The 21106-nt window shown below is 36.1% G+C and overlaps 4 protein-coding genes across 4 annotated transcripts; 1 reads left to right on the forward strand and 3 right to left on the reverse strand.

Moving 5' to 3' along the window:
- The first annotated feature begins 612 nt into the window (after positions 1-612).
- On the forward strand, positions 613-2078 carry LOC108215022 (actin-depolymerizing factor 12). Its single transcript, XM_017387335.2, has 3 exons — positions 613-769; positions 1291-1550; positions 1729-2078. Exons 1-3 carry the CDS (start codon positions 767-769, stop codon positions 1877-1879), a joined length of 414 nt encoding a protein of 137 aa, XP_017242824.1. The 5' UTR covers positions 613-766; the 3' UTR covers positions 1880-2078.
- LOC108215021 (uncharacterized) lies at positions 2072-6291 on the reverse strand. Its single transcript, XM_017387332.2, has 6 exons — positions 5867-6291; positions 4010-4620; positions 3695-3887; positions 3443-3507; positions 3093-3303; positions 2072-2611 (listed from the first exon to the last, which is right to left on the reverse strand). The coding sequence occupies exons 1-6, from the start codon at positions 6074-6076 to the stop codon at positions 2243-2245; spliced, it is 1659 nt and encodes a 552-aa protein (XP_017242821.1). The 5' UTR covers positions 6077-6291; the 3' UTR covers positions 2072-2242.
- A 3456-nt stretch (positions 6292-9747) lies between these two features.
- LOC108213484 (uncharacterized) lies at positions 9748-12901 on the reverse strand. Its single transcript, XM_017385283.2, has 6 exons — positions 12644-12901; positions 11585-12108; positions 11241-11433; positions 10714-10778; positions 10367-10577; positions 9748-10241 (listed from the first exon to the last, which is right to left on the reverse strand). Exons 1-6 carry the CDS (start codon positions 12872-12874, stop codon positions 9879-9881), a joined length of 1587 nt encoding a protein of 528 aa, XP_017240772.1. The 5' UTR covers positions 12875-12901; the 3' UTR covers positions 9748-9878.
- Positions 12902-13952: 1051 nt separating this feature from the next.
- Positions 13953-17982, reverse strand: LOC108213568 (uncharacterized). Its single transcript, XM_017385370.2, has 6 exons — positions 16136-17982; positions 15441-15958; positions 15120-15312; positions 14962-15026; positions 14596-14806; positions 13953-14498 (listed from the first exon to the last, which is right to left on the reverse strand). The coding sequence occupies exons 1-6, from the start codon at positions 16442-16444 to the stop codon at positions 14124-14126; spliced, it is 1671 nt and encodes a 556-aa protein (XP_017240859.1). The 5' UTR covers positions 16445-17982; the 3' UTR covers positions 13953-14123.
- Between the last annotated feature and the right edge of the window lie 3124 nt (positions 17983-21106).

Consider the following 21106-nt stretch of genomic DNA (forward strand, 5'->3'; position numbering starts at 1 on the left):
TGCATAAAGCTGCGCGTACCTCTGCTATAGTAATATCTTGACACATACCAACCTCATTGTAAGAAACATGGACACTCTCTTGTTTGCAATCTCCCTTCCTCGAGTTGCATTAAATAACTTAGAAAAATACCTACCCCATCTTGCTGTAATATCCCCATCATGAAGAAAAACCCGATCACCCTCGTCCTTAATTAATATATCGAACCGCACCAAGATCCTGACTTCTCTAGTTATGTGCTTTTGCAAGTTTAAAATTTCATTCACTCCCTCAGTACCTAGACGCCTATACATGTCTTGATACGCCTTAGTTTTTGTTTACAAAAGAAAAATTAAAAAAATAAGTTTCGGAATTAGGTCAATAGTACATCTTAAATTATGTGTCCAAAGTCAACTAACTCATATAAATTTGCGATGCTGGGAGTAGTGGTAGTAGATAATAATTGTTCATCAACGTGAAAAAACCGTTAAAAATTAAAAGAAATGGATGGAAGGCATTTGTTTGGGTGAGAAGGGCAGAGATATGTGAACCCTGTATTTTTCCCTGAAATAACTGATTCCTCCCGCGAAAATCTCTAATTTTCTTTTTTAAACAAATTTCTCTTGTGTTCATTTAATTTTTAGCTTCTCTCTCATGTCTCGTTCCATTTTTCAAGGATCTCTTCTCATTTCTTTTCTCAACTTCCTCCTCTTCTTTTGATCACCTTTCTTTTCTTTTCATTATTCACAAACTCAGTTAGCTGCTCACTTCCTAACAGAGACAGACACCATGGTACATTTCTGATTTCGTGTCTTTTATGTTCCTGCGCAGTTTATGTTTACGTTTTTTTGAATTTATGTGTTCGATTCGATTATTGTTATTAGGCACATTAGTTCAACTCCATTGCATTTGTTGATTGATTTTTTTTTTTAGTTAAAAAATGTGAAAAAAGTTATGATCTTGATCTCCTCCTACATTCTACTCTTATTTATGCAATATCACACTGAAATGTGACATTTTGTCCATGTTTATCGAAATTCTGAGCGTGATTAGATAGCTCAAGGTAAATGCTTATCTTTCGTCATCCTAAGTAGTAGAAAATTTATTATATCATTATGTTGAACGCTTGAACATGTATGACGGATTCAATTCCAGTTATATATATATTTCTGTACTCATTCTCCTTCGAGCAATTGCCAAGGCCAGAATATTTCATCAATGCATGTAAACTCGCTGTGGGGATGATTAAAGGTCTCATCGTGTTTGTTAAACACTTATTTTCGGTATTATTTTCATGATATGCATATTTTTAGGCGAACGCCGCATCTGGGATGGCCGTGGAAGATGATTGTAAGCTGAAGTTTCTGGATTTAAAAGCAAAGAGATGCTACCGTTTCATTGTCTTCAAGATTGACGGGCAGCAAGTCGTGGTGGAGAAACTTGGGAGCCCAGATGAAAGTTACGACGATTTCACCAACTCTCTGCCTGCTGATGAATGCCGCTATGCTGTCTTTGATTTCGATTTCACTACTAATGAAAATGTCCAGAAAAGCAAGATTGTCTTTGTTGCTTGGTAAAGTGATCCTTGACTTGATTACTCGCACATCAAGGACTAGAAACATAAATCTACAAAGAAAAGGATGTAAAATCTAGCCATTAAACATAGAATATAGTGATTTTCAGAAGTTAACAACTTGCCTGCAAAAAATAATGTCTTTAATGATCAATACCTTCCTGTCTTGTTTGTTTAGGTCACCGGATACCTCCAGGGTGAGAATGAAGATGGTGTACGCAAGCTCCAAGGATAGGTTTAAGCGAGAGCTGGACGGAATCCAGGTTGAGTTGCAAGCAACTGATCCCAGTGAGATGAGTCTTGACATTGTAAAAGCTCGTGCAGTCTAAAATCCGGGAACTGATAGAGTTTCCTTTGATCTGCAGCCACCATGCAACAGTAGATGCATACTATGGCTGAAACATTTGTAATTTTTGCGTCTAACATATGTTTATTATACTAAACTCCGTAGCAGAACTAATGTGGTATTATGATTCCTTCTTTTGTAATGTTTATGACATTCAATATTCTCTTTAACTATGTTGGTGTCAAGCGTCCGCTAGATTGAATTTTGTGGAAAGAAACATATACGAACTAATTCTACGCAGTGATATATATTTCTCTGCGCACATCCTACAGAATGCCGATTACATTAAAACTCAGACTGAGACTTAATTATACATAAAATAAATATATATGCAAGAACATATCACCTAAATCTGTTTGTTTTGCTTCTGGTTGTCCCAAAATTGCTCTTCCCATCTCTCAACTTGTTTTATTGAGTTCTGTTTTCTCCGAAGAACAGACTGAAGAGTTGCAGGATCATATGGAGGCTGCAGTACACATGGATCCCCATCTTTTGGACCTTTCACCAAGGATTCCATCATAAACTTCTTTGTTAATCCTTCAGCAGGACAAGCCATCGTCTCGGAACAAAGCTCTACTGCTTTTGGAGGTATGACAGGCTTGTATTTCAAGAGTTTGGCATATTGGTTCAACAGATGGAACATGTAATCGTAGACCTTTTCCATCTTCAAATCCTGCTGAATAAATTTGCTTGCCTCCTTGCCAATGGCACTTGCCTGTTATATGCATGTGAAAGGAAATGAAAAAAATAAATAAAAGGGCAACAAGAAATTTAAGATGACAATAAGAGAATTTAAGCTAGAAATATCAGACACAGCTCAGCTCAGGTAAAGTTAAAAAATATTGTCTGCGTATCACTATCGACTTTTTGAAAAATTGTAGAGGAAGGGGGAGATCTCTCTATTTCTAAATGGAATCCATGAGGTTTCAAACTTTAGGAACCCATTGAAGGGGCAGTCTGCAAAAAGAATATAAAATTCAGGATCATTTCTGGATTTTCTCCTACAAGAAAATGCATCTCATTAAAGTTGTTAATTCCTAGGGTTATATTGTGCATTTCCAAAATTCTATAAGAACAATTATTACAATATTTTAATCTGTGCTACAGAGTTTTAGCTAAATACACAGAAATAAATTTCACATAAAAGACTATCTTTGCCGAATGGGAAGGATGGCACAGGTTGAGAGATATATTACCTTCTGCTTGTGGCTATTACCCCAGTCAACAGCAAACTTAATAGACCTGCATTTATCATCATCCTTTATTGGCCAATAATGATGAACAGGCATCAAACCTCTTGTGTAGAAGTCGTAGTATCGTGGCTTCACCACTAAGGTAACAGAATCGCAAGCCAGAATATATTTGTCACTCACAGACCAAGCAGATCCTTCTATATAAATCTTATATCTGCATCGATATGGCAGAACATAAGCAAAGCTAAAAACAGTAACGAGAAATTTCTAAATTTATGTAACGATGATTCTTAAGAACACATTCTGGGCAGTTACACCCCCATAAGGACTAATATACAAACAGACATGCCAACCTGTGAATACATTGGCTTGCCAAGTCGGACTGCTTATAACCTTGTTGTGATTCTCGACCCCAATCCTGCAAGTTTGTAATAAAAAAACATCAACCTCTTTAGGCTTCTAATTCTATTATAAGCTGCATTAACTTTATGTTACATAATGAATTTTATTTTTAAACAACAGATTTAAAACTTGAAGGATGCACATCATGTGCGTGTTTAGTCTACAACGACAAAATAACAGTTTTGACAATCAACAGATGTCACCTGTGCATACACACGAGCATTCCAGTCTTGCTTGTCAGAGACATTGCATTTGAGAAGATCCATCCTGGTTTCAGCAACAACAGGATTTCCCTTCCAGTAAGCATAAGGCTCCCTGTCCATCCAGCTAATCCTGGAGTTCCCTTCTTCCAGGTCCTTTAACAAAGAACCCCACGACTTTATATTAATCTCAGGCCTGAAAGTACGTTTGAATTTAGGTGATAATTTCTGGATAAAAGACACTGCTTGTGCAAATAACAAACAAATGTGTTATCAACACCCCAGCCTCCCAGAGATAAAACATAACGTATTACTTACCATCCCCAGAAGGACCAGTCTGGAAAAACAATGTCCAATGTGGAATCATCAGCACAATAGCGAAACAAAGGAGGTGGGGCTGTGGCATTAGGCCGCCGGTAGAAGCTTGACCTGATAACTGGCCAGTCAACACAGTCAAACATGAGGTCTAAATCAGGAACCTTGCCCGGGTACATCCGCAACAACTGTAGGATTCCCCACAGAGTAAAAACATCCCTGCTCTGGAAAGACTTCTGGTATGTTTCTACATAAGCCCTCCCATTTAGTATGACCAAACGAAAATTCGCTGTCCTTCTGGCTCGCTCCACCATCTCCTCTGTAATTCCGGTCTCCCTCCAGGGTCGTAGGTCTTCATAAATCCAGCGGAAGTATTCAGGACATTCATTTGGTGGATTAGACAACAAGCCCAAATCAATTCGACCAAAGTTTTCAGGGTAATAAGTTGCCGGGCACTTTTGAGTGACATTGTCAGTCTCAGTTGAGCACTTTATGGGAATTTCAATTCTTCGAGGAGGGCTTTTGGGAATTGCCGGGGTTGCTATGGCTATGGGGACATCATGTGTTGTTTTGGCAACTATTATCGAGCTTTGGGGAGAATTTACAGGACTGGACTGCAGAAGTATATAAGAAACACAATGCAAAATTTCAGGAGATAAAAACATTGGTTCTTCTGATCAATATAGTAATGTTAGAGCATCTCCGATAGATTAACTATTTGATGTCTTAAACTATTATTTTATTTTGAGGAGTAGGGTAGAAAACACAACTTCAATAGAGTCACCACTCCCTAAAAGTTAGTATCCTCCTCTAGGTCCACATTTCATTTTTTATAATAAAATATTCACTTATAGCTCTTTTTACACTCATTCCCGCCATTTTTACATTTTCTCCTTACTATAATAATAATAGCAAACACAAACATATATAGTTGTTGGAGTGCATTCAATATAATGTAATAACTTACTAGATCTTGAATTATTTAAGATAGTATATTTAGGCAACCCAGTAGGATACCAAAAAAACATGCATTAAGACATAAATCTGTGTAGTTCGATACAGGTAGATAGGTGTGGACTAAATAAGTTAAATTTGTGACTGTATAAACCTCCACATTGCTTGATATCCTTCACAGAGGGACAAATCGAACAATTTATTATAATAAATGCTATTGTTCCTACTCTTGACTTTTCTTTGTTTTTAAACTCGAGATTCACTTGCTTTTCTCCGATTCTAAAACTCGAAACTGTGACATTTTTTTTAAAATAAAAACTAATTTTCTTACTCTTCACCTTTTTAACTCGAGACTCATTCGCTTTTCTTCCTCTGAGAGCACGGTGTAAGTCTAGGTCTAAAATGAGTGAGTATTCTTCAGTTTCTTTCTATGCATTTACTACTACTGTACTGTAGTATATACTCACACAGAGACAACAGAGTGATTTAAAGTTTGGAGTGAAACTAAAGACAGTGTGGCCTTAGTTAGGTAAGTGGGCACATGCATTTTGCGAGCTTGGGAACTGTCCAAATTTCACTTGGTCAAACTTGCCGCCCATCAAACTAACCAAATCACCAGCAATCAAGCCGCACAATTAAATAACCAAAAAAAGTGACTTCTTTCTTAATAAAGTGTTTGAAAAAAAAAGCGCAGGCTCTCAAAAATAAGCTAGCAATTTCGTCTTATTAAAAAGGTTTCTACTTATTTACGCAAATGGGTTAAGAGAAGCAGAAACTTTAAACAAACAGACACTAATTTTAGAATTCTAGACCAAACTATGATGCCTGTTTTTTTTTTTATAATTATTCGATATTTATGATAATTGAAAAGGGGAAAATTTGAAAAGGTTAGGGAGAGCAACTTACAGAGAGAGTTGAATCAAGGAGGCGAGTGGAGATGAAGGCACCGAAGAAGAGGAGGAAAATGAATGCGGAGAGACGAAAGTAGTAGGGAACTGAAGAAGATCTCGCAGAAGAAAGGAGATTACTGTTGAGTATTGAAAGCATGTTTTTTAAGTAGGCTACTCCTCTGGATCCCTGTATTAAATGAAATCTCTGCTTTATATTCTCCCTCATTTCATCTCTCTCAGCTCCACCAAATCTCTCTCTCTCTCTGCAGCTAGGCAGCAGCTCCGCAACTCTGTCTTTCTCTCTGCTTACAAATACACAGAGTTAAAGGAAGTGAAGTTAAGATCTGAAAGAGGCTTATCGTGCCTGCCTGTTGTACTCATCTTGTTTTCTTACACGTGAGAGAGAAGAATAAAGAAAGCTAGAATATTAAAATAGAAAGATGGCAAACGAAAAGTATGAAAAGTAAATCAAAGTCGCAAGATATTTTACTGTATTTTTTTTTTTTCTTTCTTTTTGTGCGGGTCGTAGGTATAAAAATCTGAAATATTACTGATATATATAAAGTTAAGTTTCATATAGTTCACATATTAACCAGCGTAGACTATATTCTGCAACTATAGAATGACATAAAAACATTGTAAAATGTATCGTGAAATACATTCTATAAATATCGCTATTTCATGAAAAATATTGAAAATCATTTATGTTCGACAAATAAAACACATATGTTCTGTGATATGTAAATATGTTTTGCAAACTTAACATGTTTTGCAGAATAATGCGTTTTTCACTATTTAACTTGTAGAATGTTTAGGATTGGCAAAATAAATGATGTTTATTGAACATTATTTGCATAATAACACATTTTGCAATGTTTTTATGTCATTCTACGTGGTCTACGATACTACAATAAATATGTGGACAACATGGAACTTTGATAACCTAGTCAAAGTACTCAGTGCGGTTGAAAATTTTTACTTCGATTGCCGATTGGTTATATATATCAATGTGAAATTAATATAATATATAAAATATTATCATATTATTCTAAAACTCAATTATTATTTTAATATATTGTTTTGATTAATTTTTGAATGGTGAACTGATAAATGATATTTTTATATATGATTTTATTATCATATTTAATTATATTTGCATTGATTTGAATATTTATTTAACATATTTTATTGTAGGGAATAAAAAAATTCTAATTTGAGAAAAGATAACTATTTTGGAGTAAAATTGTATAAAAAATCAGATTCATCGGGCTCTATTAGATTTTCATAATGTTTAGACCGTATCTTGAATTCCAGAAGTCGGATTTAGACCTTCTTACGGCTCATGCGAATCTCTTGAAATTATCTTTAATTCAGAGACAATCAAAAAAGCAAAGTCCATCCACAAAAGCACATAAATAGAGGAGCGAAGAAAACTACAAATTTTAAGACATAATCCTATTTGGTTTTGGAGCTTTATTTGTATATTAACTATAACAGTAAAATACTTTTATTATTAGATAAAGGATCGGATTTTATTATAGATTGTGTACTTCTAAAATAAAATTAGGGTTAGAGAGAAATTTATGGAATAGACCATAATTTTGGTTTTATTCTCTAGTTTTCTTCTTTATTTTTGTTAGTTTTATATTATCTTTTGATTGTCTTAATTGTTTTGCTTGTTTAGTTATTATTGAGTAGTGTATTCTAGGGATTAAGGGGGAGTCATGTTTGCACTATGATGTTGGCATGATTCTACAGTGATTTAACAGGTTGTGGTTAATTCTAATTGATATGTTTTAATATTAATTTGTGTAATCGGCCGATATCATGAATTGATTCTGTGTGCTAGGATTTGTCCACATTACTGAGATGGGCATTTATACGAAGGGTTAGTTGGAGATTGGTTAATAGCATTTTAAACTCAAAGGCAGCGCCTCTTGTTATTGAATGAGAGGCAGCGCACCTTGTGATATCGTTAAGTGCAAATGTATGTTTTCAAGGGACAATCATAATCCGACTACTTTGCACGCCTTCAGGGATTTAATCTTGTGAACATGTCATAATTAGTTGAAGCGATTTCATAATGACAACCCCTCTGAGAGATATGAAGAATACCCTTTCGAGAGATACGAAGATCACCCCTCCGGGTAATATGAAGACCTAGGCATGCTGGAGCTCATCCGGCATGATGTACAATCCTTAATCCTGTATTCTACTGGTTTGTCCTCGTGCGGGGGTTTGAGGTGATCACGATTATTGTTGAAGGACATTCGGGGTGGTATGAAGAACGGTAACATGTATAGATCCTGTATTCTGGTGAGTTGCCCTCATCGGAAGATTGAGACGATCGAATGTCCCGATAGTTTAGAGGGAGACCTTACCCTGTATTCTGGTGAGTATCCTCACCAAGGGGGTAAGGGCTCGTCCTTACACCTTAAGGATGGTCACGGCTCTACCAAACGATTCCTTCCATGATACGAAAAGTAACGGTTTAGTGTTATCTCTGGTAGTTAATAGTAATGTTGTATCTGTGATTGTTAGGAATATGTTATGCTTGATGATGCAGAAAAACTTTAATTATTTTCAATCTTGTAGATATGTAGCTGATCAACTGCTATATCAACTCATCAACGGCTACCTACAATAGTCTATCAATTGATGTCCTCAAGAAACCATCAATGGCTGCTCTGTCTCTATCAATTGATGATTCTACAAGTTATCAGTTGACAGCTACAAGTCAAGTAAAAGGACAAGGGTCACATGGGTTGATGTGAAAGGTGTTGTACCAGTTTTGGAAGCTAAACTATAAAGGGTTTAGTCAAATATTGAGAACCTCGAAGCCTACCATTTCAAGTAAAGCAACAAGAATTTCATTTGTCATATTTCGTGTCAAGTCCAATAAATTCTATATTTTTATTTGAAGAGAAAAGAGTAGGAGGATGCTTTTGCAGGCTAGCACAGATATACCTAGTTTGTATTAGTATATATTCACAGTGTAATTTCACATTTCATTATATCAAATACATCAAGAACAGAAGAGCAATAGTGATAATTTAGCAAGTAAGATTTGTAAATTTTTTACTGTTCAGTTTTCTTTGTTAGCAGCCAAGTTAATTTACTTGAGAGGTTTTTAATATAAAAATTCTCAGGTGGACACAACAATCCACCTGAAATTTTTGAAAGTCCTTGTTCTTAAATCTTTGTTTAGTTTTTAATTGATCTGTGTTTGAATACAATCTGTTTATACAAGTAGAATTCAAAAATTTGTAGATTGTATTCAACCCCCCCCCCTACAATCTAACTCATTGTTTGTATTGTTAAATAACAATTAGTATCAGAGCAGCCTTCTAACATACAAGAAGTTAAATATCTCAAACAATCATCCATGGGAAGAAAGGATGAAGGAGTCAAGATTCCAATACTAGAGAAAGAACACTACTTTCACTGGAAAGTGAGAATGAGGATGCATCTTTCGTCTCTTGACACTAGCTAAATCAACTGCATTGAGATGGGTCCACATGTTCATGTCAAAGTCAATAGTGTTGTTAGACTTGATGGAAGTGAAGCTGAGGATATTGAAGTGCCCAGGTCCATCTCTAAGTTCACAGAGGAAGATGAAAAAGAAGTGCACAAGGACAAGAAGGCCATGAACATTTTGTTTAATGATATTGATACTAATATGTTTGACAATATCATCAACTGCCCTACTGCTAAGAAGTATGTGACACAATCTAAATATTGTGTGAAGGCACTTAGCAAGTGAGTGAAAACAAATTGTAGTTGTTTGTTCAACAATATGAACACTTCCATATCAAGTTTGGTGAATCTTTAAATGATGGGTTTATATATTTATTTATTTATAAAAAAATATAAATTTTAATTTAAAAAAGATGAGCAAAGAGATATGACATATATTAAAAAAAAAAAATTTAAAGCTAGTTACAAGTTAACAACTCAACCAATGAGGCTTATCAGAAAAATAACTCAACCAATGAGACTGATTATGTAATAAAATGTTTTATCTAAACCTAGTCGTTTCTGTTCTGGTTGTCCCAATACTGTTTTTCCCATCTCTCAACTTCTCTTATTGACTTCTGTTTTGTCCAAAGAGCAGATTGTAGAACTGCAGGATCATAGGGAGGCTGCAGTACACATGGATTCTTGTCTTTTGGACCTTTCACTAATGATTCCATCATAAACTCCTTGGTCAATCCACTTGAACGACAAGCCATTGTCTCAGAACAAATTTCTACTGCTCTTCGAGGCACTACGGGCTTATATTTCAAGAGTTTAGCATATTGGCTTAAGAGATGAAACATGTAATCGTAGACCTTGTCCATCTTCAGATCCCGCTGAATGAAATTGCTCGCCTCCTTACCCATCGCACGTGCCTGTTACATTTAAGTATAGGCAAAAAAATAGTTGGAAATTTTGTGACAGTACTTCAAGAGAACTTTAGGTAGCAATTTTGTGGACAACAGAAAGAAAAAGTTTGAGTATATTGTCGTTTTAATACCTTCTGCTGGTGGCTATTACCCCAATCAACGGCAAACTTAATAGATCTGCATTTGTCATCATCCCTAATTGGCCAATAATGATGCATGGGCATCAAACCTCTTGAGTAGAAGTCATAGAAATGCGGCTTCACCAGCAAGGTAACAGAATCGCAGGCAAGAATATATTTTTCACTCACAGACCAGGTCCATCCTTCTATATAAATCTTATATCTGTATAATTGGCAGAGAATGAATACGATGTGACATTAGAGGCAAAAACATCAAACGGAACAGGAAATTCTGAATATATGTTACTGTGATGCTAAAGAGCACATCCTCGCCAGGTAATTTGAATTGATATTTCAACCTGTGAGTACATTGGCTTGCCAAATTCGAGTGCTTGTAACCTTGTTGTGCTTCTCGACTCCAGTCCTACAAGATTGTTAGAAACTTGTTTGCTTTGCTTCTTTATCCATTATAAGCTACAAATCTTGATATTACATGAGAGATTTTGGCAATAGTGGATCACTGAAATACTGGTTCAGAATTTCCTAAATAAACAAAACTGGTGATCATAACTTGTAAAACAGAATATACTTTTAATCGACTTATCCTATGGCCTGCTTGGGGACCTGGATTTCATTCGAAATTCTGGATTTGAACAAATAACTTTGTTTGGGAATATGGATTCGAATTTCGTTTGAAATACGGGACATTTAAATACCAGTACAAAGCTGTGAGAATTTGGAGTGACACCCCAAATCATGTTATTTGAAATCCAAAATTTGAAATGAAATACATGTTTACGAACACAATCTTACTTTTTGGAAATGGAGGGTAATCATATTCCTAAGTATACAAGGGGTAGTCAATTTGCAAACGTGAAATTCTCACCTGTAAATATACACGTGCATTCCAGTCCTGCTTATCAGACACATTGCATTTTAGGAGATCTATCCGGCTTAGAGAAACAAGGGGATTTCCCTTCCAATACGCATATGGATCCCTGTCCATCCAACTAGTCCTACTGTTCGCTTCGTCTAGGTCTTTTAACAATGAATCCCAAGGCTTTATATTAATCTCAGGCCTGATCATGAGTAATATTTAGGGGAATAACATATGTTAGCCAGTAAAGACTGGTGCGTTTTTTAAAAACAGATCATATGTGCATATAGCAACTAATAAAAACAAGAATTTTCAATACTCGCGTAAGATAAAAAGTAAAGCATAGTATTTACCATCCCCAGAAAGTCCAATCTGGAAAAACAATGTCCAATGTGGAATCATTGGCACAATAGTGAAATAACGGAGGAGGGGCAGTGGCGTTAGAAGCACTGTATAGACTTGCACTAATTACAGGCCAGTCAGCACACTGAAACACGAGATCTAAATCAGGCACCCTTCCAGGGTACAACCGCAACAATTGTAGAATCCCCCACACTGTAAACACATCCCTGGTCTGGAACGACTTTCTGTATGATTCAACATAAGCCTTCCCATTCAGAATCACCAAACGGAAATCTGCCATCCTGCTGGCACGCTCCACCATCTCCTCCGTAATTCCTGTCTCCCTCCAGGGCCGCAGATCTTCATGAATCCAACGAAAGTATTCAGGACACTCAGCTGGTGAAGTTGACACAAGGTCCAAATTTTTTTTATCAAATTTTCCTGGATAGTAATTTGCAGGGCATATTCCAGTGGCATTGCCAAGCCAGCAAGTTATGGGATATTCATTTTTTAGCGGAGAAATTCCATCAATAGACTGCAAAAGCGCACAAAAGACACACAGTAAATAATTCCAGGACAGAAACACATTTGTTTCACGATCTTTAAGCATAGAGGTCCAGAAAAAAGCATGCATTAACTACACTTTTCAAACAGTAAACCACTTATTATCCATCCAACTGTCAGAGTATCAAATATGTTAAAAGTAATATCGTAATTAAACTGACTTGTATTTTAAGCTCCCCAACAATAATATGTTAAGACCGTCACCACAAGTAATAGTAAACATATATCAAATCCTTATTTATGTAAAAATATGTAAAGCTTTAAAAAATTTTCTTAAGATATATTTCAAGAAAATAACTGCAGCAAAAAAACTACTCCCTCCGTCCCACCTGCACGTAGTTTACATTCACTATTTGCATGCATTTTGAGACTTCTATAAAATATAGTTCCATAGATATGAAATATCTATTATCGAGAAAGAAGTCGCGCTCTTGTATGAAGCGGAACATGAAAAAACAAAGAAAAGTAATAAAAGAGTGGGAGCACAAACTGGTCTGAGAACTTACAGTGAGAAGAGAATGAAGGAGGCTAGAGTAAGCAAAAGCGGCCAAGAAGAGAAGGAAGATGATGGCGGAGAGTCGGGAATAATAGTAAATTGCAGAAGATCGAGTGTAAGAAAGAAGGTTGAAATTGAGTAATGAAAGGATAGTATCTCTTCCCCATCGCCTAGGTATGGATTGACATATACTATGCCTTATGTTCACCATTATTTCATCCCCTCTCTTTCTGCACTTCATCTGCAGCTGCTGCCCCCTTTCTTTTTGAACTACATGCAAACAAACAAACAAAACTAGAGCAAGAGATTTAAGTCATATTGGTGGGGCCCGGACCCACCTCAGATTTTGGTATGCTTTCTTTTATAAATGTTACTCCCTCCATCCCATTTTAAGTGTCTTGTTTGACTTTTGAATGGTCAAATTGACCAAATTTTGACTGAAATTTACACATATAATATAATTTTGAAATATAAAAAAAATTATGTCATTATGAAGTACATACAATATACTATAAAATGTAATTTTTTGTTTTTCAAAATAATAACGATTTTGTTCTTTATGCTTGGTTAAAAATTGGTCAGTTTGATTGTTGAAAGTCAAAACAGGACACTTAAAATGGGATGGAGGGAGTACTAATTTTATAAATGTTAGTGTACTAGTGTTTAGTATGTGCCCATGGACACACACTAGACAAATCCTATTATTTTTCATTTTTTTTCTTTTCACCAACTTTCAACACTTTTATGATTATTTTTACCTTTTTTAACTATCACATTTAGTTTTCGTTACTACAATGTAAAAAACCATTTTCTCCTACACTAACAGAGAAAATGATTTTTTATCTATAATTTGGCAAGGAATGTGATGATTGAAATTGGTTTTTCTATTCTCATGGTTATAATAATAATTATATATATAACAAAATTATAGATTTTCAAGTAAGGTGCGCTATGGTTGGCGTTGAAGTTTTTATAATTATCTATAATTGTATATACAATAAAATTATATATAAAGATACAGTATTATCTATAAAGATGATTATGGTTTGAAAATTTAAAAAACAAAATTTATGATCCACGCCGAGTTATTAGTTAAGGTACACTCACCACTTATTACTATCATTCATTAACATCATGTGTGACCACTTTCACTTGTGACAAAATTTAATTTAGACAACAATTTAAAATTTTATTGACTAACAAATTCTTCGCTAACATAAACTGAACAGGTTGAATAAGGTAGATGAGTGATGATAATTGATACAACAAGATAAATCTTGCGACTAAACACAGTATAATTAGAGTGGCGAAGGCCCATGAGGTTTAAGCTGAACAAAAAATTCAAAGAAAAAACATACTTCTATTTTCAAGCACTTCAAACTCACAAAGTTGTTGTACATGTTATGGCATCCACATTCTTCAACAATAAAGGACTATAATGGTTCAACTGAATTTGACTCATTTTTAGCACTGGGTCCCTAAGCTGCCGCTTAGTTGGCTTTACTATTGAGCTGACCCTGGTTGTCCCAATAATGTTTTTCCCATCCCTCAACTTCTTCTATTGAGTTCTGTTTTCTCTGAAGAACGGATTGAAGAGTTGCAGGTTCATAGGGAGGCTGCATTACACATGGACTCTCGTCCTTGGGACCTTTTACCAACGACTCCATCATAAATTTCTTTGTCAATCCTTCTGCAGGGCATGCCATTGTCTCGGAACAAAGTTCTACTGCTCTTCGAGGCACGACAGGCTTGTATTTCAGGAGTTTAGCATATTGGCTTAAGAGATGGAACATGTAATCGTAGACCTGGTCCATCTTCAGCTCTTGTTGAATGAAATTGCTTGCCTCTTTACCCATTGAACGCGCCTGTTGATTTTAAGCAGAAGCGACCAAAAGAAAACTGCAGATGTTAGGATACTATAAGAAAACTTAGCCAGAAATTAAGTGCACAGAGTTCAGATACCTTCTGCTGGTGGCTATTACCCCATTCAACAGCAAACTTTACGGACCTGCATTTGTCATCATCCCTTATGGGCCAATAATGATGCATCGGCATCAGACCCCTTGTAAAGAAGTCGTAGAAACGTGGCTTCACCAGCAAGGTCACAGAATCACAAGCAAGAATATATTTTTCACTAACAGACCAAGTCGCTCCTTCTACGTAAATCTTATATCTAAAAAAAATGATAGAGAATAAGTATGACATGACTGTAAAGTTAAAAGCACTAAACAGAACAAAAAAATTCTAATTTATGGAGTATCCAAATCCAAGAACACATTCTTGGTGATTTACCCTCATAAGACTTAAAATTGTTAATAATTATTCGACCTGTGAATGCATTGGCTTGCCAAGTCAGAGTGCTTGTAACCTAGTCGTGCTTCTTCACGCCAGTTCTGCAAGTTTATGAACAATGGATCACAAGCACCAATTGGGTGTCACTTCCTACTAACCACAATAACTATATTCTGCAAGCAAGAAATTCTCACCAGGGAATAAACGCGAGCATTCCAGTCCTGTTTGTCAGTGACATTGCATCTAAGGAGATCCATCCTGGATTTTGCGACAACAGGATTCCCCTTCCAATACGCATATGGTTCCCTGTCTACCCAACTCGTCTTGGCATTCCCTTTCTCTAGGTCCTTTAACAATGAACCCCATGGCTTTATATTAATCTCAGGCCTGAAAGTAAGTACATTTAGAGAAAGACAATAGTCAGAAATAATCAATTCTTACAACAAATTGCTGCAGACAACAAGTAATCCATATGTTTGTCAATAAGAAATAAAAGATTGTGGAACAGTTTTTACCATCCCCAGAAGGACCAGTCTGGGAAAACAATGTCTAATGTGGAATCGTCGCCACAATAGTGAAATAACGGAGGAGGGGCTGTGGCATTAGGACCACTGTAGAGACTGGATTTGATAATTGGCCAGTCAGCACACTCAAACATGAGGTCTAAATCAGGAATCTTTCCAGGGTACAACCGCAACAATTGCAGAATCCCCCAGAGTGAAAAAACATCCCTTGTTTGAAATGATTTACGATATGTTTCCACATACGCCCTCCCATTTAGTATCACTAAACGAAAGTTTGCCGTCCTTCTGGCTTGCTCCACCATCTCCAGTGTGATTCCGGTCTTTCTCCAAGGACTTAGATCCTCATGAATCCAACGGAAGTATTCAGGACACTGATCAGCTGGTGGACTTAACATTAGAGACCGGTCTCTTCTATCGTATTTTCCTGGATAATAATTTGCAGGGCACGTTCGAGTGGCATTGCCAGCTGAGCAGTTTATAGGAAGTTCAATTCTGATTCCAGCAATAGACTGCAAATCAAATAAGGAACTCAATCAAAGAACTTAAAAATCAAAAAATTATCAAAAAAATTGTCCTAAAGAACATGCAAAGAACTTAGACTAGCTTATTCCTTGCATGCTTTTCGTTTCAAGGTAAAATATTTCGACATTTATAACAAAATGTGAAACAAAGACGAGGGATCTCACCGTAAGAGAAGAATGAAGCACGCGAGTGGAGATGAAGGCACCGAAGAACAGAAGGAAGATGAAGACGGAGATTCGGAAATAATAGAAAATAGAAGAAGATCTAGTTGAAGAACAGAGGTTAAAATTCGGTAGAGAAAGAATGGTATCTTTCAAGTGCTTAAATATAATTCTTTCGGAACCTTCGTGGAGTAAATGATGTCTCTGCTTTGTGTTCTCCTTCATTGTTCTCTCTGTCTCTCCTCTGATCAAGTAATGTTCTTTTGAGGTTGTAAGAGAGGCTAGTAGTCGCGAGTCCCGTGAGCCTTGCATGCAATGTGTGTTTTTTCGTCGAGTAAAGCGTTTGATATCATGCCTAAGAGCATACCATGGGTGATTTTTCACTCCCAAGCAGGCAAAAATTGGGGATAAATAAATCTAATATATTTTGCCTGCAAAATATTGATTTATAGATATTTCCTAACTAAAAAATTGGGGATAAATTTGAAAATCCATTTGCGATCCTAACAATTTTGTTGTCAACATATAGGATTGATAGCAGATTGAGGGGAGACCAAATATTATAAAGTGAGAATTTGATGTGTAGTAGTTTTAATATGCTCTAGGTACTTAATCATAGCATATCGTCAGCTTTGTCTGGCCCTTTTGTAATCTCATTCCCAATCAATGAATTCCTTTTGCTTTCAAAAAAAAAAAAAAAGATATAATTCTTGGAAATATATAAAATGTTCAGGAGACGTCCACACGAAGATTCGAGATTCCCAACCAAATTTTAAAACATGTGTTAGCTAAATATTTTTAGACCTAGTAAAACAATCAAATGTCCAAAATCATGTGTTTGATCATAAAATATATCAGGTCATAAAATTTTTTGAACGATTATAGTCATTGGTTATATTTTAAAATTTTGATATTACTATTTTAAATTTTTGTAAAAAGAAATATTCTCACAGATTTGGAGGGACAAATTAATTTTTGTAAACAAATTAATAAATTATGTGAAATATTCTCACAGGTTTGGAGGGACAAATATTAACATCCATATTACCTAAATTTTTGGACCAAAAAATGTACAGTCAAAGTGAAGAATATTTATGATATCTATCTATTCAATTTTAACTAAAAAATTAGAATGTTACTAGCTTTTTTTGCCCGTGCTACGCACACGGATATGATTTTCTTTATATTAATCTTCTTAACTTATATTTGAACCTATATTTTATGTCGTAATTAATCCCAAATTTGACGGGTACGTAATTGGCGCGGTCAAACTATTTATTATCAGTTTTAAGTCATAAAATTTTACGTGTGTATTAGTTATAATAGTTGTTAACGATAATATAAACATTTTGGATTATTTTAAAGAAAAACACGCAACATATATTAATAAGCACGAAAACCAAACAATTACTCCCTCCGTCTCGCCCAATTCTTTACATTGGGTTTGGGCACGGAGGTTAAGAAATATGTATAAAGTAGTAGAAAAGAGAAAGAAAAGTGGGTGAAGTGGCGGGACCCACTGATTTTTAATATATAAAAGAGAGATAATGGAGTAAAAGTAGTGTGAAAAGTAAGAAAAAGTGGGAAAATAGTGGGACCCATTAACTATTTTAGGAAAGTTTTGTAATGTAAAGAAATGGGTGGGACAGCCAAATAAGGAAACTGTAAAGAATCTGATGGGACGGAGGGAGTATCAAATATTATTAAAACAAACAGGGTAGGGATAATATAAAACTTTCATCCGTTCCTTTTTAGAGGCAATAAGTCCGCCTTTTAGCGGCTTCCAAAATGACTCAAATTTCCTGCATAGAACATAAGGAAACAAAAATAAATTGTATTTTATTTATTACATTTACGAATATTATATATCTGACATGTTAAAATTAATTAATAAAATATTTATTTTCGAAAATGCTTTGAACATATAAAACATATAAAATTTTAAACTCGGACAATGTGAAACATATAAATTTTAATATCATTAACATAATAAAATATCCGATCATCAATTTGGTAATATATAATATTCTATAAATCAAGGGAATTTCATATTTTAAGTATAAGTCATAGGAGTTGTTTGTTTCCGAGAAGTAGAAAGTGCTTCTTGACTTGTACTTTTCTTGACCCCTTTGTGTAAATAAGCAGAAGCATTTTTAAAAAGCTACGAATGCTAGCTTCTGCTTCTTTTCCAAACATTTTATTCACTTATTTACTTTTCATTTCTCATCCACTTCTGCATTTTAAGTAAGAAATTATTTTTTTTTAAGTTTGCCCAAACGGACAAAAGAGCATGAAAATAATATCAATTTTTTATATCAATAATGAGGACTTTATGTGATGAGTGTATAATAAATCACTAATTAGTAGACAATGTGATATTTAAATAGAAATGGATAGCTAACCTATAATCGGTGTATTCCTATTCCGATTAGGATCATTTGAATCTAAAATTTGTGAATGAACAATTATTTTAAAAAGAGTTACTATTCTGCTTCTCGAAGTTAGAAATTTTCTTCTTGAAAACAGCTAAGAATGAATGAACTTTATGGGTTATGTAGATATCATATTTAAATATATTAATGCAGGGCACTATAAGACGCATATAAAATGTACCATTGAGCAACATACATCGGATTATTTTGAATTTCTTTTTTTTTTGAAAAGCGAAGAGGGTGTCATATATTAGCAATGTCCATGAGTTTCTTACAAAAGGTTCCTTCCAAAGACAAGGAAGGAAAATGACAGACGCAACTGCCATGCACAGAAGAAACTAGAGGACATAAGCCTCCTAAACCAACCCATCAAACCACCTAAACAAACCTACAGAGAACCTAGAAACTAAATAGAAATACAAAAGCACCTAATAAGTGGAGATAAGGACTGGGAGCAGGCTAGGCAATGCCGTCATCAGCAGAAGTCTGGGGAAATGCAGAGGAGGGAGCAAAGCCCGTCAGTTCAAGCACTTCTTCAACTGACATAAGGCCTTTGAAATCTTCCAGATTGACGAGCTTCTTCGGGACATGGAGCTTAGGGATAATTGCATGCATGGTGCCCAGCATGGCATGATGAAGTACATCGCGCGCAAAAACACCGTTGCCCACTTCAGCATCCAGGTTAATCACTTGTTTTGAGAACTCACCAGAGAAGCGAACCAGTTTTCCATCATCTATGAGCTTCACCGCTTTTGGATGAAGTGCACCAGCATCATTGAATGAGAAGTGAGCATAAATTTTCTCCTTCCCTTTGATAGCATGCAGAGTGTTAGCCTTGACTGTCTTTAAGTACTGGGACAACTTACACCTTTTCAAGGGTGGTGGACCATCTTCCACTTCTCCATCACCAAGAATTTGGGTGACTGCGACATATGGGGGGATCAGGGTTTTCCCCATATCTCTTGCTAGATGGAAGTCAAGCTCCCCCACAGAGTGTTCCACCTCCCCAAATTCAGTGGAATTTGCCAAACCATAGGTCCAGGTGTTCCGCTGTGCTGTTCATGAACCTCGGAATGCATGAGACCCTCCTTTTAGTGAGCCCCTCTTTGAAATTATTGGCGAAGAGGGTGTTCAGATTTCGATACACCTCAAGTTGATCATCGTTCAAGGGAATGTGCTCTTGGAGGCTTATAGTATCATACACCCTTGGGCTTGTCGTTTCAATGTGGATTGCATCCCAACCTTTTGCTAAAGCATGTTCACATGCTGCATGTATGGCAGTGACTAAAGCTTGTTCTTCAGTCAGATCCGAGAGAGAACCAAAAGCAGTCCATAGATTTTCCCCTTGCTTGCCCCTGATGATTGCCCCAACACCATTAAGATTACCGTTAGGCATTGGGTTCTCTGCCACAACGCAGTGAACGTTGATTTTCTCTAAATCAGCTTCTGGGACTATCCATAAAGATTCCATAACGAAGTGAAGGAGAAGAAGATTAGAGAGGGAGAGAAAAGAAAGAAGAGGCAGATGAGGGAGTGAGAAGGAAGTAGAACAAATGGTTCTAGATATAAGCAAGAGAGGGGATGGGGTTAGACCCAACATGCTTGTGGCAGTGCCGACAAAATTTGAAAACCTGGCAGAGAAACTCGGAAACCAAAGAAAAGAACGGTAATACACTGGCGGATAAAAGAGAGTACCCTTGTGTGTTTGCAGCAACTGATCCATAGGCACGCCCAAGGAAGATATGTAACAGAATCTACCCACGATTTGAGCTGAAAAAATCAGAACCCCTGGAGACCAGCTAGAGAGTGCTTTTGAGTAGCTCCAAGAAGACATTTTTTGACCTTAAGAAAAGATTTAAAATACCTCAAGGATAATCTGTAAGATTAATACAGATGGTACTTTAAAATAATAAAGCCTGGGCTGGGCTGAAAATTATTTATGGGCTGAGCTTCAGAAGATGGGCTCAAGTCGGTCCAGTGTGTGGACATGTATGGCCTGAACATGCCCTTTTTGGCCAAGGAGTCTGCATTGTTATTTAGGTCCCTCGGTACATACTGAACAAAGATTGATGTATTTAACAAGTGCTCAAATTCGAAACCAGGTTCGATCAGAGGGAATTCTATCAACAAACCTTTGTGGAAAGCATTAACGGCAATGACGGAGTCTGAGCAAATAACAGAGCGTGAAAGACTAAGATTCCGATATATGAGGCAGTGGATGACAAAGAGGATACCTTCTATCTCAGTTAATAAAGCACTCGAGGAGGAAACAGGGCCTGAGAAAGAGAGGAGAAGCGAGCCATGATTATTGTGTATAGTCCCTCCTATACCTCCTCCCATTAGATTCCCTTCTATCACTCCCCATGCACCATCTACAGCACAAATAAGGTCGAAGCCTTGTCTTTTGTGAAACCAGAAGGAGTTGCTTGTCTTAAGAGAGTGTAAGGCGATCGCACCACGGGGGTGAATCCTCCATAGTGGTGTGTCACCATAATGTATCAAAACCTGAAGCTTTTCCCCACTTCGCAATTCTGATATAGAT

Source organism: Daucus carota, chromosome 3 (genome assembly GCF_001625215.2).
Source record: "Daucus carota subsp. sativus chromosome 3, DH1 v3.0, whole genome shotgun sequence".
NCBI lineage: Eukaryota > Viridiplantae > Streptophyta > Magnoliopsida > Apiales > Apiaceae > Daucus > Daucus carota.

What these genes read in the sequence shown, in the direction of transcription:
- LOC108215022 (XM_017387335.2), top strand. An exon ending in AAGATTGTCTTTGTTGCTTG is followed by an intron (nt 1,551 to 1,728) that starts GTAAAGTGATCC and finishes TTGTTTGTTTAG; the next exon opens with GTCACCGGATACCTCCAGGG.
- LOC108215021 (XM_017387332.2), bottom strand. Translation starts at nt 6,076, where the DNA reads ATGAGGGAGAATATAAAGCAGAGATTTCATTTAATACAGGGATCCAGA. An exon ending in GACTGGTCCTTCTGGGGATG is followed by an intron (nt 3,888 to 4,009) that starts GTAAGTAATACG and finishes ACGTACTTTCAG; the next exon opens with GCCTGAGATTAATATAAAGT. An exon ending in GTAATAGCCACAAGCAGAAG is followed by an intron (nt 2,612 to 3,092) that starts GTAATATATCTC and finishes TGCATATAACAG; the next exon opens with GCAAGTGCCATTGGCAAGGA.
- LOC108213484 (XM_017385283.2), bottom strand. Translation starts at nt 12,874, where the DNA reads ATGAAGTGCAGAAAGAGAGGGGATGAAATAATGGTGAACATAAGGCAT. An exon ending in GCAAGCCAATGTACTCACAG is followed by an intron (nt 10,578 to 10,713) that starts GTTGAAATATCA and finishes CCAATTATACAG; the next exon opens with ATATAAGATTTATATAGAAG. An exon ending in GTAATAGCCACCAGCAGAAG is followed by an intron (nt 10,242 to 10,366) that starts GTATTAAAACGA and finishes TAAATGTAACAG; the next exon opens with GCACGTGCGATGGGTAAGGA.
- LOC108213568 (XM_017385370.2), bottom strand. Translation starts at nt 16,444, where the DNA reads ATGCAAGGCTCACGGGACTCGCGACTACTAGCCTCTCTTACAACCTCA. An exon ending in ATGCTCGCGTTTATTCCCTG is followed by an intron (nt 15,027 to 15,119) that starts GTGAGAATTTCT and finishes ATAAACTTGCAG; the next exon opens with AACTGGCGTGAAGAAGCACG. An exon ending in GCAAGCCAATGCATTCACAG is followed by an intron (nt 14,807 to 14,961) that starts GTCGAATAATTA and finishes CATTTTTTTTAG; the next exon opens with ATATAAGATTTACGTAGAAG.